The sequence below is a fragment of the Vanessa atalanta genome, chromosome 27 (assembly GCF_905147765.1).
Source record: "Vanessa atalanta chromosome 27, ilVanAtal1.2, whole genome shotgun sequence".
NCBI lineage: Eukaryota > Metazoa > Arthropoda > Insecta > Lepidoptera > Nymphalidae > Vanessa > Vanessa atalanta.
The window spans coordinates 2,359,985-2,379,150 of NC_061897.1; the positions used below are offsets into that span (position 1 = coordinate 2,359,985).

At 31.6% G+C, this 19,166-nt stretch overlaps 2 protein-coding genes across 6 annotated transcripts in view; both read right to left on the reverse strand.

Annotated features, from left to right (window-relative positions):
* Window positions 1-4,083: 4,083 nt before the first annotated feature.
* LOC125074224 lies at window positions 4,084-16,616 on the reverse strand. 2 transcript variants are annotated; one of them, XM_047685494.1, is made up of 3 exons: window positions 7,702-7,855; window positions 6,973-7,348; window positions 4,084-5,045 (listed from the first exon to the last, which is right to left on the reverse strand). In XM_047685494.1, exons 2-3 carry the CDS (start codon window positions 7,343-7,345, stop codon window positions 4,951-4,953), a joined length of 468 nt encoding a protein of 155 aa, XP_047541450.1. In that variant the 5' UTR covers window positions 7,346-7,348; window positions 7,702-7,855; the 3' UTR covers window positions 4,084-4,950. The 2 variants fall into 2 exon arrangements, 1 of the variants encoding a protein (XP_047541450.1); XR_007120093.1 differs by lacking the exons at window positions 6,973-7,348; window positions 7,702-7,855 and adding an exon at window positions 16,375-16,616.
* A 1,743-nt stretch (window positions 16,617-18,359) lies between these two features.
* The window catches only part of LOC125074217 (PTB domain-containing adapter protein ced-6), a 71,638-nt gene continuing 70,831 nt past the window's right edge, over window positions 18,360-19,166 (reverse strand). For all 4 annotated transcript variants that reach the window (XM_047685483.1, XM_047685482.1, XM_047685481.1 and 1 more), the window contains one exon: window positions 18,360-18,627. In XM_047685483.1, coding sequence (XP_047541439.1) covers window positions 18,550-18,627 — 78 coding nt within the window. In that variant the 3' untranslated portion in view covers window positions 18,360-18,549. The remainder of the gene's footprint in view (window positions 18,628-19,166) is intronic.

Consider the following 19,166-nt stretch of genomic DNA (forward strand, 5'->3'; position numbering starts at 1 on the left):
TTTTTTTCGTTTAAAATAAATACTTTGGGATTCAGATTAGATGTTTCTAGTGCTAAAAAACGTCTATAAATAAAAAAAAACATTTGTTTTTTACTACACAGTGTAATTGTTTTCTTTAATTTCTACCAAATGTGTGAATGGTATCGAGTTCACGATATAAAAATCCTATGCATTATTGACAGTCTCGGATCTAAGAAGGAAAAATCGGTACCGGTCTTCGATAAGAGGGGACGAAAACTTCATAATTGTGTTAAAATTTGTTCTATTTGATCAAACAATGAAATACATCATAAAACTTTAAAGTGGTGTTTAAAAATACATACAAATCCTACCTAGTAGTATTCTTTTTTTTTTTCTTGGAACGAAGTTCTTTTATTCGGCTTACAGTTGAGTGAATTGGCAAAAATCCCTTCCACCTTTGCTCCCTTTTTTAGTATGCGGTTTTATATAAGATTAAATAAACTTATTTTTTTTTATTATCGTTTTAATTCACACGGATTTTTTCGTAAAAATGTTGTCATTTAAATATTCTCTAATGTTAATTTATTTCTTTGCGTCTGTCAGTACATAATAGCTAAAGCAACTTCGTTCCAACTGGTGTCTCACGACATCTCCTTTTTATTTTAAATGAGGTAAAGGTGTATATGCATTAACGAAGGCCTTTTGCTCAACGTTAAAATATCTACTAGTATGAGTTGAGTGACGTTCGTACTATTAAGATGTATTGGTGTGCGTGAGATGACTAACATAAAAATTATGAGATGTTTGTGCACAAATGCACGCCGATATTTTAACGTTGAGGCGTCGTCGTGATTGGTCTAAATTTGTACAAGTTCCTGTTGCGAAACATCGTCGATCCTGAAGTTGCAGAAAATGGAGTAAATCAAATAAATTGTTCAAGGTTACTATAACAATGGTGCCGTTTCTATTTGAAATATCTATTTCTCAACTAATATTATAAATGCGAAAGTAACTCGATAATTACGATTTCACGGCTAGACTACTGAACCGAATTTGATGAAACTTTTTATCATGCAATTTTGAGCCCCTAGGAAAGACATTTTTATACCTAAACATGCAACTTAGCACAAGCATGGGGACAAGAACTAGTAAGCAAAAAAACTTGATTGATTCAGCTTATTCAGTCAATTCCAATGGCGGGCGTAATTAATAAACAAATTTGACCCTCAATAGATACCATGGATCGTGATCTAAAATAATTAGTCCATTCTCGATGTTGATATCGGATTTTTTTGTAAAATTAAACAGGATATAAGTAGTCCAGTGAGATCTGCTTGTGCAAAAATGCATTACACAAGTAATTTAATTAACACAAGAGTTAGAATCAAATCCAGCCGAGATGGCCCAGTGGTTAGAACGCGTGCATCTTAACCGATGATTTCGGGTTCAAACCCAGGCACCACTGAAATTTCATGTGCTTAATTTGTGTTTATAATTCATCTCGTGCTCGGCGGTGAAGGAAAACATCGTGAGGAAACCTGCATGTGTCTAATTTCAACGAAATTCAGCCACATGTGTATTCCGCCAACCCGCATTGGAGCAGCGTGGTGGAACATGCTCCAAACCTTCTCCTCAAAGGGAGAGGAGGCCTTTATCCCAGCAGTGGGACATTTACGGGCTGCTTATGTAGAATCAAATCACGGAACATGAATGAATCAAAATTTTTCTCCTGTCATTACGTTGGAATATAGTTTTATTAAGCGTCAATAATTTTATTCTCGTAAATTCATAAGTAGACATTGAGTCTACTGTATAAAGACTCGAATGATTCGAGTGGTCCAGACCTGCGCCTCGAAGACAACTCTAGTAACTCCTCGAATGGCACACGAGAGAAAATGTAAAAAACACTCGACTGGTGAGTAGACTCTATTCGACACGAGTCATATTATTAAATAACTTCGTAAAAACGATCGTATGATCTATTACTGAATTTCATAGTTAATAAATAAAGTTTCGATTTATGTCATTTTTCAACATCACATACATTACTCTGATCTCAATGTAAGTAGCTAAAGCACTTGTGTTATGGAAAATCAGAAGTAATGACGATACCACAGACACCTAGACCCGATATCGTTCAGAGGGACATCATTATCCTACTCTTAGTAAACAAAGTCTCGCTAGAGGTAATCTAACGCTAAACAGCAATACAATGAGTATTGTACTGTGTTTTGATTTCTTGTAAAGTGTAACTACAGGCAATAGGGACACAAATAATAAATAAATAAATATTGGACATCACATACATTACTCTGATTCAATGTAAGTAGTTAAAGCACTTGTGTTATGGAAAATCAGAAGTAATGACGATACCACAGACACCCATACCCAAGACGACATAGAAAACTAATGAACTTTTTCTACATCTACTCGCCCGGAAATCGAACCCGAGACCTCGGAGTGGCGTACAAATGAAATTCGGTGTACACACTACTCGACCACGGAGGTCGTCGTAATATTGGAGGATATTGGATTCAATTATACATAACAAATATACATTATATTCATCTACTTGGGTAGTTTTTTTTTTTATTTTATCATTCATTGCGCATGGCGTGGAATATATGTTTCAAGAGCACAACTATGATCTGTACAGTGGTACAGTTTTAGATCACTTTGTAGGAATGAAGGAGCCGGGGGTGCCGAGGAGGTTGGATCCGTTCTGCATGAGTCTAGAAGCATGGAACACGACGGTCATGTCCGTTTAAGAGCTGCTTGGGCCAAAGGCGGTGTGGTTTGTGACCGCATTATCCGAGGTAGTCTCCAAGAGCGGCGTCTGAGGTGGTATGGCCATGTCGCGCGTCGGCATAAGGACTATGTCGGAAGATAGTGCCTTGATATGTTTTTACCTGGAACATGGAGGCAATAGCTGGATGTCGTAAAGCAGGACATGAGAGCCAATGGACTACGTTAAAGATGGAGAGGAGTAGGCTTAGCCGGAAGACAGACCCTGGCAATATCCGGGATTAATGAATGCCAGGCTGAAGAAGCTATATACTTATGATATAGGTTACCACTTTTTTTTTCGATAACAATTATCGAAGAAAAAGGCCAACCCGCATATATCCATACCTAAAGTCTGAAGGTTGGTGTAAAATAAAATAAGTACGTTGTTAATAAACATATATTAATCGTAACAGTATACACGGTATGTTCTAGATAGGTTTGATAAAATTGACAAAAATAATTACATTTGGCATATACTTATAATTAGGTAAGAAATATTATAAAATTTGAAATAAAAGCTACCCACTTAAAACACGAGCATGATCTAATAGTTAAATTAAATTTAATCTGTACAATAATAAAAATAAAATCGAAATAATTATAATTTTAGGGAATGATTTTTGTCGTAAATTTTGGTATTTAAAATAGATTTGATAAAATGAACAATAAAATTAAATTTATTTATTTAGGAACGTTAAAAGTATTCAAATGAAATGCTAGGATTTTTATATCTAATATTACAAGCTTTATATTTTTTTTAATATATCGTTAACAAATATAGGCAAGAACTGAAACGAAAAACACTTTTGTAATATCCTGTCACTAAAACAGATAAATTAAATATTTGCACTTTTTTTAAACTACATATTTGCCACAGATAAAAATTATTTATAACTTTTAATTAATGAAGTCTTAATTTTAACATCAATATTGATTATAATATATTTGTTTCACACATGCAATTTTTATTTACAATAGTGGATACTTTAAAATCAAGTCAATTTCTTATACGTAGTAAAAGTTTATATATTGTACGTAGATACTAAATAAATTCATTTTTTTTTCTATTATAAATAATTTAAATATTAAAGTATAAATTAAAATATATGATGTATTTATAAATAGAAACAACTTAATTATACCAAAAATTGTTTAAAATAATAACGACTTTGTTTTAAATTTGGCTCTTAATTTCTTTTGATATTAGATTACTTTAAAACAATAAATTACTAATTGTTGTATTAAATAATCATTTTAAAAGTTTAAACTTTAATAAAATACTATTTTATCAAAATAATTGCTATTTTAGATAGTAATATTTTTAATTACGTAGAATTGAAGTTTTTTTTTTAATAAAGGAAAGACAAAGGAAGGCTTAATTTATTTTTAGTTTTAAATAAATTCTATTAAATTGAAAATATTGAGTCTGTCTGTCTACGTTATTTGACTCCCGTCTCCCATTAACTGCATATTATATGTATTATATTTAGTAAAATAGTAATAAGGTACTGCAACTAGGTACTAAGTTCCTTGTCGGTTCTTCTCGGTAAAACCTGTATTCGGAATTGGCGATTGGTTTATTTACACCTAGAGTTTAATAATTAGAAAATAAGGTAATTAAAACAGATGAATATTAACTTTATTGATAATTTGTTTAATTTAATAATTAAACGACAAAACTTTTTTAACAAAATATAATTGGAATGTCATTAAAATTTGAACATCATTCGATATTTGAAATCTGACTTAAATATAAAAAAAAAAAAAATAACAGATAAAAAATAAAACTATACGTCCAGTATCCATTCATCAACAGAATAAATATGTCCTTATTTAAGATTATAATCAGTCGTTTATATGATATAGCCTGAAAAATATTTACACAAAAAAAAAAACATTTAGAGCCTTATATAATTCAAATATATATTTTAATAAAATTAATTAAAATAACTTATATTACGTACGTTTATAAAATGAAATATTAATGCAAGTTAGTAATTATACTTAACAATGAACATAAATTATTTATGATAATATAGAAAACATTTGTTTAAAGTTGGCCCTGTAATGTAGCACCAGCTTTATTCCACAGCGTTGAGTTCAGATATTAAAAAAAAAAAGTTAAATGTAGAATGACATAATAGATACAGATTAAAATATTTTTCTAGGCATATCACTGAAGCCGTACGAGCTCAACGCTTCTTACTTCTTCTTTTTCATTTGCTTCAACTTTTTCTTCTCTTCTCTCTTCTTTTCCTTGTCCTTTATGGATTTGTAGAGTTTATAACCGAAGAATACTGAAAATAAATTATTTTAATTAATTTTATTTAATAACAATGAAAGACAATCGGTTTCTAAACTTATTAATTTAAAAATCAAGTATTACTAATAATTAATTAAAATACTTTTTATCAAATTGTATGTAATAATAATCTTATTTGTACAGGTAATTAAAACATGGGAAACAGTCATACATTTATTTAGTGTTCTGACATAAAGGGGGGTTAAAGTAAGCATAAATTTAGAAGGCAATGTCACATATTTTGTCACAATTTGCAATTTAATTTTGAACCTATCTCAAACCATGGGTGTCGTTAGAGACTAAGGATTATTTAAATGAAAGCATTTATAAATCTTATAATATGTAGATTGTTTAATGGCATAAGGTAAGCTGGCAAATGGGCCACCCGATGGTAAATTGTCAGTAATGGCCAAAGATTTTGGCGCCGTAAAAAAAAAACAATTTCTTACAACACCAATGCACCACCGTGTGCGGAAAGATATTATGTCCCTTATGCCTGGAGCTACACTGACTCACTCATAATTACTAATACTGAGAATATAGTATAATTAGTATTTAAGCAAGATACTAATAATATATTGTTAGCAATACAAGCACATCTCGAAGCGAAGGTTCGAGCGCAAAAGGTAACCGCGCGTCTTTTATTTTGGTAGGATAATAAAATTAAGCATATGACAGCAGCAGACATATGATAGTCGTATAGCTCACGAGAAGATAAATTTCCACTTATTTACATAAGTTGTTGGTAGGTGTTCGGTATAAAAAAAGTAGCTATATATGTTTATATATATATTTCTTTCCTTGGTTTCTAAGCTTGCTTTACTACAAATTTTATCAAATTCGGTTTAGTGCTAATTCGAATGCGTAACGAACAGACAGAGTTACTTTCGCATTTATTATTATTAGCTAATAGTTGAATGTGCGCTTTAACTGCGCGAGATTTTTAAAAAACCTATAGCGCGCAAACCATCGCACCAATTTACACTTTCGAACGGCGAATTAAATTGAAGTAGCCGACGTCCTTTCCCGGGACTTAAACTATCTCCACACAAATTATCATCGACATCGTTTCAGCGGTCCAAGCGTGAAGAGGTAACAGACAGTTACTTTCGCTTTATAAAATTAATTTAGACAGTATAGACGTTTGAAGACGGAATAATCTCGAAATGCCAAACAAATGCCATTTTTTTCATCTCAATGCGTATTTTTATTATAATCATGTATTCACCAGTAACTAATACGTTTAAATGATGAAATATATTTTTTATAAATACCTATTCCAATGACAGCAAAATATATTAACTAAGATTAGACATTCCACGCGGTTTGCCAATAGCTCTGCTGTATTATGCACTACAGACATTATCTATACATATAATAAAATTGGAGTGTCTGTTTGTAATAATAAAATAACCGCTTTTTACGAAATGCATATGTACAATTTTTGTCTGTCTTTTTGTTCAGGCTAATCTCTGGAACGGTTGGACCGATTTTGATGGGACTTTCACTGAGGTAGGTATTGATGTAATAAGGAATAACTTAGGTACAACAATAACTTATTTTCTAAATTCTAATTCGAAGTCGCGGGCACAGCTTGTTAAATAATATATCTTTATTTATAACGTAACACTATTCCAATTAGCTCCGTATATATATATATTAAATTTCGATAACAACTGCGCCGACATTTTAATACGCCATTTTTTCACGAATCGTTAATGAACGAACTCATTGACAAATGATATCACGATTCACGTCAAATTAATGTCCGAGTTGTTTATTTGTGTTTATCATAATTCCTTCCTTTCTTGAATTGATTGTAATATATACTATTCGTGTTTTAATATGGCCACATGAGCCAATGGATATTCTTAAAGATAATGTTTGTTTTTTTACGTAAAACATCAATTAAACGAACGTACCCAATAGCACTATAAAAACAAATATGGCGGCCGCTACGAAATACAGCTGTGACACGACCGCATCCTTAATGGCGTCTTCGACTCCGCTAAAATCAATCGGACTATCTTTCAATTTCATCGCCAATTTGCTTGCTAGAACATCCTTCAACTGTTGAACGAATTGAATTTTTTCGTTCTCCGGCAAATTGTTATACTGCGCCAGTATTCCCTGTAATTTCTGACGAATATCCTCGGATTCTTCGTCCTCGGGTGTGGAGGCGACCATTTTTTGGAGCATAGACAACACGTCTACGTTTTGAATCGATTGGGCCACCTGGTCTTTGATCATACTGCCCAAGTCCATATCCGAATTCGACATGTCGATATCAACCATTTCCTTTTCGCGCGGGAAAATAAAATACAATGATGTTAATTATTTTTAAATTAAAATAATTTATGTTTTATTTCAAACGAGTTAACATGGCACAGTTTCTTGAAAAGTTTAATCTTAATTTTCTTCGATTGTCGTTTCAAAACCGAGCGAGCCCCAAATTTTAATGTGTTAAATTTATGTTAAGCTCGGTTGTGAAGGATAACATCGAGAGGAAACTTACAGGTGCCTGATGAAAATCTTAGCCCAGTTCTTTTTAACTGACTATTAACTTCTATAGACTTATAAATGACCGATAAGATTTAAAAATAATAAAAATAGTTTTTTTGTTTTATCAGTAAGTAATAAATGAAACTCACCACACGTTATAAATCAACACCTTTAGATAAACTAATAAAGTCGTTGAAGGACGTATTTATCTTTGTAAATGCAACTTAATTTCAACTGCCCAATCACATGTCATAATGGCGATAGCGACTGTCATATCATTGCGACCACGAACCGTATTTGATAAATTTTATAAAAATAATAACTATCATAAGTTATCAGTCGAAATGTGATTTCGGGTAAATAATATATTATGAAGTTTTTAAATCGATTTATTTTAATCTCATAGCCCGTGGCTTACACGTTTTCTCTGAGGATTCAATATCTTTTCTCTTATTATAGAGGATTACGGAAAGGGAGGACTTGGATCTAAGTTTACATCACACGTTCACACGTATACAGCTATGATTTTAAACCTTGTCATAGAAATTAAATGTTTTTATAACGCTTTAAGAAAAACAAGTAATTATATTAGTCAATACTATTTATCTTATATTAATTCACGTAATGAAAGCATGCGTTATCTCTTATCAATAAATTATTTACGCAAGAGACATGAGACATGTCGAACGGACCGATTTTCGCAGTTTATCGATGCTATATAATCTAATTTTATTGATATAAATGTTTTAAATTAGGCCATTATACACAATATATATATACTTTCGGTTACATGTGATTATGTCATTTCACTTGTAATACAAAGTTATCCAACTTGCATTGGAGCAGCGTGTGTCTGAGTAAGTTTTAAAACTTTACCACAATATATATAAGGCGTTAGACCAGGATGCACCTACAGGCTATTACTTCACGTTTATTAAACAAAGTTATAAAACTTTGATGCTTTAAATGTTCTATACTAAATAGAGGCACCACTCAATCGACCTTTAACATCAGCTACGGTACCATTACGGTCAAATTACAAATTTAGTGGCCAATTTTTGAAACATCTAGTTCGATGTCCTACCGGCCGTGCAAGATCACCAACTAGGAGAGCGACCAACCAACACCAACAATAGAAAACCGTCTCTAAAAATCATTAGGGCTATATGTCGTTATGTTAAATGAGTCATTCAAAAAGGTTCTTACTCTCCATCTCCATCATACGTGTAATTTATATTAATGAAATGTATTTTTAACAGTATTTACAGTAAACGTGAAGATCATGGGTATATATTATAGAATTATAAGAATAAAACTTGGAGACAATGTCTAAGGTTTGCTACAAACGAATATAAACGTTCAAAGAATTTTTACCTCCATTTATATCTATTTCTAATGGACATGACACTAAAATAAATTAAAAATATTACGTAGGAATATATCAGCATGGATATTGGATATAAAACTTTTAAATTTCTTTATTAAAAGTAAAGCTTTTTACATTAGCAGCCCGTAAATGTCCAACTGCTGGGATAAAGGCCTCCCTCCCTTTGAGGAGAAGGTTTGGAGCTTATTCCACCACGCTGCTCCAATGCGGGTTGGCGGAATACACATGTGGCAGAATTTCGTTGAAATTAGACACATGCAGGTTTCCTCACGATGTTTTCCTTCACCGCCGAGCACGAGATGAATTATAAACACAAATTAAGCACATGAAATTTCAGTGGTGCCTGCCTGGGTTTGAACCCGAAATCATCGGTTAAGATGCACGCGTTCTAACCACTGGGCCATCTCGGCTCTCAAAGCTTTAGACTAAGTTATTAATAGTCAAACAAAAGAAAGAACCGGTAAAAAGCCTCTAAGTCTATTATTTGTGTACAGTTTACATTAAATTATAATATAGTTGTTCTTCGAAGAATGATTACAATATAAAACTTAAAGGTTGAAATTTCGCTTAAAGTTAGTTGAATTGGAAACGAATAAGGTTTCTCGAAACCATTCGAATTAACCTAGATTACCTCACCATAATATTTTGTATCATTATTAGAGCTAGCTGAACTCACGGCTTAATCCACTTGAAATTTATATTTACCTTCCAGAGGGGTGAATTAAAAAAATATGTCATTTCTTTCTTTCAGCTTTATATCTTAGCAAATTTCATCAAAATAGGTTCGTTCATCAAATAGTGGTTTAGCCGTTATAGCGTAACAGATAGACTTACTTTCGCATGAATAATATTAATTTAAGTATTTATTGCCTTTAAAAAAACGATTAATTTATATGGAACATTCCATATGTACTTATAGATGTTGTCATTATTCCTTGTTATAAGATTTGGCAATTCTTAAATTTCATAATTGTACATATAAACTAATTGTTTTTTTTCGTAATAAAGAATTAATTGAAGTCACAATTGCTTATCTATATGTTAGATTCTTGTTAAATATTATGATTTCCAAGTATTCGTGTTATCTGTTATTGTATCATTATTACAAAATAGATACACGTATTAAAAATTATAGTTACTATACAATCAAGTAATGACTCTTAACTCACGATAAGTTAATTTTAGACATAACTTACGAATAATTAAGAAGATCAAAGATGCAAAAACGACCGCCAAAACTGTACCGCTTCCGTGGCCACCGAAAAATTGCGGCACATCACCGGCCAACATGCTCTTCAGACTCGCTTTCATTTCATCATCTATTTCAGCGGTTTCGAGCATCTCTAGCAATTCCTTCGTCGAAGGCACATGATCAGGATCACCATTTCCCAACAAATCTTGAATATTATCCAAATTATCAACGTTCATATCCGCCATTTTGTGTATCACAACTAAACAGAGTATTGGCTTAAGCAAATACAAGTGGTTTGGGTTATCAATGAAACGATATAATTATAATCCACACGTGGAGATCCACGTTGGAATGTCTGATTGGTTTAATTAATGAGATGCCGCATATTATTGCAGACGGCATGTAAAGCATTCAAATGTTTATTATTTAACTTTATTGGCTTAATAAAATCTTTAGCAAACGACTCATTACCCTTGGATAAATATGGCAACATGAAGGTATGTATATATCAAATTAAGCAATAAAACCTGTTTGCTTTCAGATCTTTGCTATTCAACAAATCTTAAAATCTGTTGTAGTACTTTATGATTTTTTTTCTCTCTTATAAATTATTTTATTAATTATCTGTAATCGATCAAGAATATATCAAAGTATGTCGATGAAAAACAAACGTATCGTGACTTCGGATGGATAGTAACTGATATGTATTAATTATGTGGAAGGGATTAATAATTACGAATACATCACCGATAAAACTAGCTGACTAATGTATAAAGATAGATATATTTATAAAACGTATAAGCTATAAGAGATTATAAAAGAAATATTTACTAACACACATAAATTATGTATAGTAATTGCATTTTGAGAATTTCATAAAAACAAACACAAAATATAAAAACTTTTTAATTTTCGAAAGTATCGTAATAGAAATTGAGTTCTGTGATAGTGCCATTTTTATCGCTTACGACATCGTCTCAAAAAAAAAACGTTATGGCGCCATTTAATTTTTTTAATTGTGAATCGCCGTATCTTATGATTTGTACCAAACATCGTAGATATCATAAAAGTAAAACACTTGTTTCAATTTACACAATTCGTTCAATTTTAATCGTAGATAATAATTTTTTGTAGATTATATAAAGTATTCAATGTTAATAAGAACTACTGCGAGACCTGCATCAAAGTTTATAATGACTTTAAATTTGACGACTGCGTATCAACTTACAACCACAACGTCGGATTCTAGAAAGTTGAAATTTTGAACAAATTATTTTGTAACACTTCCACTAAGAAAGGATTGTTGGAAACTTAAACATTATTACGAAATGGGACATCAAATTTTTTATGAATACTAGTTGTCAAACGCGGCTTCGTTCGCGTTTTAGGCTCGTCGCACTGGTCGTTAAGTATGAAAATATGCTTCATCGCATATCAAATTCGGTTTAATGGTTATGGTTCAATCAGTAATGGTTCTTTGGTCGTGAAAGCGTAACAGAACGACAAACAGACAGATCTATTATCGCATTTTAATATTAAATAGTTGAAGCCGCGGCTTTACCCGAAATTTATAAAACTTTCTAGCACATAAACCTTCATCCTCCATTTTACCTAATCCAGGGGTAAATTGTAAAAACGTATCCAATATTCTGTGAACACAAACTATCAACGTACTAAATATCGAATCGAAATGATGTCGTAACCGTACTACCGTTCGAAATGTTATAGTTGCCGTATAATCATTTTCTTCTTCTTCTTCTAGCACAAAGATCCAGTTACGTTTCGGTCGAAGATGAATCGAATCAGAAGGAATTAGGAACGTATCCAAACCATTATAAATAATAAAAAAAAATCCAGATATGATTCAGCTGAGGTTTGTTTTTGTGAGAAATAAGAATCGGCAACTCATTGTAACCGTCATGAGTTAGTAGAGGGCGCAGGATCAACGGCTGTATGTACTATTCAAGAGAGAGTGAGATAGACCTTTGATTGTGTGCAACACGAAACTTTGGTCAGGAAGCTACGTCATTATGGAATTAGGGACACTGCACTCAGTCTTCTGATTTCGTATCTGAGCAATCGCATTCAGAGGGTTGATGTAAATGGAAAGAGATCTCCCGGGTCTCCAGTTACTGTGGGGGTCCCTCAAGGATCAATTCTTGGACCATTTCTCTTCCTTGTTTATATAAATGACCTGCCACATCTCCTAGGTGATAAACTCGAGATAGTATTGTTTGCTGATGATACTTCTTTAATTTTTAAAATAAAAAGACGTCTTTCAATATATGACGATGTGAACAATACTCTCTCTGAAATAGTAAATTGGTTTAGTGTTAATAATTTAATGTTAAATAGTAAAAAGACTAAATGTATTAAATTCACTACTCCCAATGTAAGATGTGTCAAAACGAGTGTACGTTTAAACGGGGAAGCATTAGATGTTTTAGAATCAACAGAGTTCCTTGGTATGACAATAGACTCTAAGCTCCAATGGGGCCCCCATATAAATAAATTGGCGAATAGACTTAGCTCTGCAGCCTATGCGGTAAAAAAAATTAGACTTTTGACTGATGTGGATACGGCACGCCTTGTGTACTTCAGTTATTTCCATAGTATAATGTCGTATGGCATCCTACTCTGGGGTAATGCAGCTGACATTAATACTATTTTTGTACTGCAGAAGAGGGCTATTCGTGCAATTTATAACCTGGTCCCAAAAGATTCGTTAAGAGGTAAATTTAAAGAAATTAAAATAATGACTGTCGCTTCTCAATTTGTTTTTGATAATGTTATGTATGTACGCAAAAACATAAATGATTTTCCCAGAAATTGTGACGTACATTCTATTAACACTAGGAACAAGAATAAACTTGTTACTCCAAGTACCCGATTACACAGGGTTAGTAACTCTTTTTTGGGGCAATGTATACGTTTTTACAACAGGATCCCAGAAAACGTTCAAAATTATTCAATTATAAAATTCAAAAGAGTCGTTAAAGAGCGTTTGTGTGCTAAAGGATATTACAACACTAATGACTTTTTAGTTGACTGCACACCTTGGGAATGAAATGATCGCCTCCAGGCTGTTTCAAACAACTAATATATACTTATCATTGTACCTACATGGAAAATGGTTAAAAAAAATGAAAAAAAATATATCCCGCTGAGTTTCTTTCGCCGGTTCTTCTCAGGTCCGAGGTGCTAAATTCCGAACCGGTGGTAGATTTTTGACAATCAATAAGCAAGTGCAAACACTTCTATATTGAATAAAGATTTTTGACTTTGACTTTGAGAGAGAAGAGAGTGTAAAGAATGGCAAATTACCAGATTCGCCAATCATTTAATTTGAATCATCATGGTGTAGGTGGCACAGAGTATTTGTGCGAAGCAGAAAATGCCTTAGAAATCGCACTGTTGCAGATTTTCGAACATCTAGGAGGTTCGGGTGGACCTTGGGATTTTGACGAGATGTCGGAAAGGGAAATTCAGCAGCCGGGATTAATAAATTGTAAAATACGGTTGAAAGTGCAGAATGATCCAACATCTCTACGTAAAGCCAAAGGATCAAGCAGATCGGAAAGGGATTGATCGTCGATAATTCGAGCCGCTCTGCGTTGGATACGGTCAAATGGAAGAAGCTGGTACTCGGGAGCACACGCCCAGAGGTGAGACCAGTATTAAATCTGTGGCCAAATTTGCGCCTTGTATAGTTTTAGGCGATGAGCCGACGGGAAGTAGGTATCGTCTTGCCTAGCTGGGCATACCACGATTTTTTCATGCCAATTTGGCTTTGCCTTCCAATTTACCGCGGAACTGTACGAGGCTCGAAATATCGACGCCAAGTATTCCGATTATATCTGTAGCGGCTATGGGAATGTTCTTAATCCGAGGAGATACGACAAATGGTGAATTTTTTAGCGGTTCTTCTTGTAACACCCACCCACCCATAACACATCGAACCACAAAGCCGCAATACTTATTATGTTATGATCTGGTTTGAAGGTTGAGTGAGCCAGTGTAACTACAGCCTATAGGCACATGGAATATAACATCTCAGTTTCCAAGGTTGGCGGGGCATTGGCGATGTTGGAATGTTTGAAATGGTTTCGACGTCAATGTACGTGCATGATTAATTAACAGTAAAAAAATTAAAAAAATACAATGTCATATTCTAGAATTTCTCAACAGAAAAAATCATAAAATAATGTTTGTATGGTATGGACCAGTAACTTATGTTGTTACGACATTATCATTGGAATTTTGTAGTTATTTCAATCATATGACATCTTATCTTATATTATGTAGATAAATTCATGTAAAATTATTATATTTAAGAAAAAAATAAGGTTAATATGTATAATTGCCGAGAGCCGAGAGCCGAGATGGCCCAGAGGTTAGAACACGTGCATCTTAACCGATGATTGCGGGTTCAAACACAGTGAAGCACCACTGAATTTTCATGTGCTTAATTTGCGTTTATAATTCATATCATTATTGGCGTCTAATTTCAACGAAATTCTGCCACATGTATACCTACCCGCATTGCTACAAAACCTCAAAGGGAGAGGAGGCCTTTAGCCTAGCAGTGGAAAATTTACAGGCTGTTAATGTTGTGTGTATAATTGGACATTGGTATTACTGTTTGAGATAAACAGACTTCAACATCTTATCTCCAATAATCTTGGCACATAAATAATAACATGGAGGGCTTAATACTGAATCTTATTTCTACTTTGTACTCACTGTTAGAAGATTCAGCAAATCAACATCTATACAGTAACCAAACACCATCATAATTGGTATATATACTCAGGGAGAAAAAAGTCTACCATGTATTAAATGTTTTTGTATAAAATTCTTATAATTTTCAAATTATATATATGTTTTTAATAAAAACTATATTTAACTTTGATGTTCGGACAATATTTGAAGTTTGTTAGAGATTCACAAATACTTACCTTCAGTATTAATATCAATAGATATTATAAAGGTACTAACACATATCTAATCCAACCACAAGAGGACAAAAGCAAAATAAAAAATAAAAACATTAGTCATTAGTCTATTTTTTTCATTTTGACTGCCAACTAAACTGTTATTGGAACTTTGGAAGTCAAATTTAAGTACATATAAGGAGTTAAATGGAATAGTGTGGCATTATAAATAGAGATATATTAATAAAGAACTTTTATTAGTGCACAATGTAACTTAGGTATTGGCAAATTGCATGGAATATGTAAATCTATGGTTTGTTTATTTACATTCCTGCTCTGATTGGAATTTGCTACAGATAGATGTATACATTATTTGAAAATAGAAGAATAACTTTTATACATCTATGTTACTTAACTGAATCGTGTTTTATTTTTTAGCATTAGCAACCTGTATATTTTCCCACTGCTTGGCTAAAGGCCTCCTCTCCCTTTGAGGAGAAGGTTTGGAGCATATTCCACCACGCTGCTCCTATGCTGTTTGGCGGAATACACATGTGGCAGAATTTCGTTGAAATTAGACACATGCAGGTTTCCTCACAATGTTTTCGTTCACCGCCGAGCATGATATGAATTATAAACACAAATTAAGCACATGAAAATTCAGTAGTGCCCGCCTGGGTTTGAACCCGAAATCATCGGTTAAGATGCTTGCATTCTAACCACTGGGCCATCTCGGCTTGTGTGTTTTATAAAAGATTGAATTTGCTCATTTCTTTACCTGCCTTTTTGGGTGTCGGTCATCATAGTGGGTTTAGTTATAATAAATTTTATTTAAAACTAATTTGTGGTTTAGCCAGACTTTCGCAGTAATATTATTAGTGCACATTATGTGTTTTTATTTATATTAATTCTTTTATAATATTATATACATCTATCTGTATCCCAAAAAATATAGGAAATTTTCTTTGTATGTTTTGTAAATTTTCTTTAATACAATTAATGTTTACAACATTTGATCGTTGATCTTATTGTACTTTTGTAAATCTGGGAGGGTAGCTAAATAACATAAAGTATGTTATAAAAGTCGGCGATCTCGAGTGCGAACTTTCAAGCAATCCTAACTTCATAACTAATTATCAATTATCTTAAAACTTCCTATTTAATATTAAAATTCATTATATATAATAACTCCGTCAATAGAAGATACAATCGAATAAAATACTGTAACAATACCGACCGCTCTGGCAAGAGTGCACGACTTAGGAAAACAACAATTTAATATTAAATACATAATAAAGGTAGTACATACCTGATAATGTAACTACGACGATCCCAGGAATGATAAATACTGAATTGGAAAATGCATGCTCTAAAGGTCCGTCTTGACCACCACTTAAGTCCACCATTTTATTTTAATACTGATATATTTCGATGTAATACTATAAATATAAGATTAATATATTCAAATCAGATCATTTAAGAGATCATTTGTTGTATTTTAACACATTTTATGCGTTAAAACGTTTAAGTTTCGATGTTTTTCATTTTTTGTTTGACGATAACAAAACAAACGTCAAGTCGTAAATGTCAATAAATTTAGGGCTGTATATATCGATCAAATATTAACATCGATATTAAGTGGGAATATCGATAATTTATCTATTACTGCATTACAAGATATTGTATAATTCATTAACGTGTCGATTAGTGATTGGATTAGTAATTATAAAAGAGGTATTTTGGATATCAATTTATGAATGTGTCTCGCAATATCAAATATAATTCAATATTTATTTCTATGTACGTAGAATCGTATTTGACTATAAAAACAGTTTTTTTGCGAGCCAGCTATACATATATGTCTTATTTTGTACAAATACAGGCTACAGCTGTTAATAACAGATAATTCAAGTAAAAATCATTAACTTGTTTCGACAAGGTTTCTGTACATTATAGTTTTATTAAAATTACAAAATATGTATGTTTAGAAGTAAGTCTTACCTATTTTAGACCGAGGGCAATTCATATTTTTATCAAATATATTTTTTTAATTTAGATATCATTCTAGAGTTTAAAAATACTACTTGAATCGATTATTAAATCAATTCAATCCAATAATTCAAAAGAATACTCTTTTAAATAATTTCAGTGAGAAGTTTTGAAAGCATTTTTGAAGTATAAAGTAAAATAAATTTTGTATAAGTATTTTGAAATATACATTTACCACTTTATATGAATAAAGAAGGCGCTATAATATAAAATTTTGGTGATGTTTTTTATATTTTTAGTATCGATAATAAAACGAAATATTATAAACATAAATTTTATTACTGCATACACAATTATGTATATCTTTTGGCCTTAAAGTAACATTAGTGTAAACAATACTTAATAATATTCCACTAATGAGACAGAGATACAACAGATTATAAGAACTAATATACACAATTTAAAATTTACTTAAAATTATTAGGATTAAAATAGTTATATAATTAAAATATTATATTGGAATGTTTTCAAAAATTAAAGCAACAATGTCATTCGTATATCATGTTTTTTAAATAAAAAAAATAATACGAAAAGTTATTCTAAATTCAAATTAATTTGTACAAAAAGAAAAAAAATACTCTTGATTACTATGTCAAACTCAGTGTTAACAGAATTTGCTTTTATCAATATTCATTTTTTAATGTTAAAACTGGCTCAGTGTAGGGCGCACTTGCGATCACAATGGCAATTATTTCGACAGTTGCAGTCGAATATCAGTTCATCAAAAACATATTGTTTAAAATTCCATTGTTTCGATAGTCTTATTAGTAATTAAAAATTCTAATAGCCAAATATGAGCTTTACCTAGACAAATTTTTCAATGCAAGTAAAGTTGTTTGATTTTAGTAAATAAAAATGAAAATTTCCAATAAAAGTTGAAATTTCAATGTTTAAAAAAATATATTTTATTTTACACCAAGAATCCGATTGTATAATACATTTTGAAGTGCCTCAATTTTAAAAGAATTATCACAGAATTTGAGGCGATCTTCAAATTTTTCAGTTGATTAGTACATTTATATTTATGTATACATATGTATATTTTTTTTACACTTAAATTATCTACTAAAATGTTTTTTTTTTTAAAAAAGTTAAGGCACTTTTGGAATGACATTGAGCAGTTAACAATGTTAAGTTTTAAAATATCACTGTTTTTTTTTTGTAAATATGTAATAAATTTTGGAGATTCATTAAATACTTTTTATGAAAAAAAGTTTATAAAAATAGGGGAAACGTGAATACTACCTATTATCACGTATTTTGTAACCAAATGGCAACATTTTTTTTTTTTAATTTTCGAATCGTCGACTCAACTCACACAACGTAATTATATTAAACGAGTTTTATCTAATAATATTTTATTATATATGCTATGTTGTGTGAATTAACACAAGGATTTTGTTAATTGTTACTATATTAGATTTATGCGTTGTATTTAATTCTTTTTCAGGGGATCGAGGTTATCTATTGAAAAATCATCGTTTCCAAAGCTGATCCCTCTGCTGAATCCATCCTGAAAAAAAAATGCGGTAAGAAACTTTTTTTTTTACAAAATTAAAATTGGAATACATATCAAACAGACTTTGATATAGAGATGATACGTAAAACCTGCACGCAGATTACTTAAAGGGGGGAGAAGTCGGGAGTTATAATTATGAATTAATAAAGTTAAACTCACCACTCATGAAGCTGTATAAAAAAATAGATCTTAATACTCTTATAATATTTTAAATGGTCAATGTACCCTACGAAAATATATATATATTTTTAATCTGTATAACAAAACCAGCAGTAGCAACTTAAGCTGCATAGGGTATTAAATATTAAGGACGTGGGTTCGATTCGAATATCACAGTATTTGCGTAAAGAATATTTAAAAAAGAAATTGACAGTTGATTTAAACATTTTTTGAAACGAAGCTTCTTGACGCATGGGATGGGCAGAATGAAGGCAACTTTAACTGAACGACTTTTACCATCGTCCGTTCGTGAGCGAGACAGAATTAAAAAGAAAAAGGTATAGAAAAAAAAAATGTTATTACCTATTTTATTA

Excerpts from the sequence above, each read along its gene's own strand:
- LOC125074224 (XM_047685494.1), bottom strand. The coding sequence starts at position 7,345 with ATGGTTGATATCGACATGTCGAATTCGGATATGGACTTGGGCAGTATG. Across the intron at positions 5,046-6,972 it reads TGTTTTTATAGTGCTATTGG|TATTCTTCGGTTATAAACTC; the intron begins GTACGTTCGTTT and ends ATTTATTTTCAG.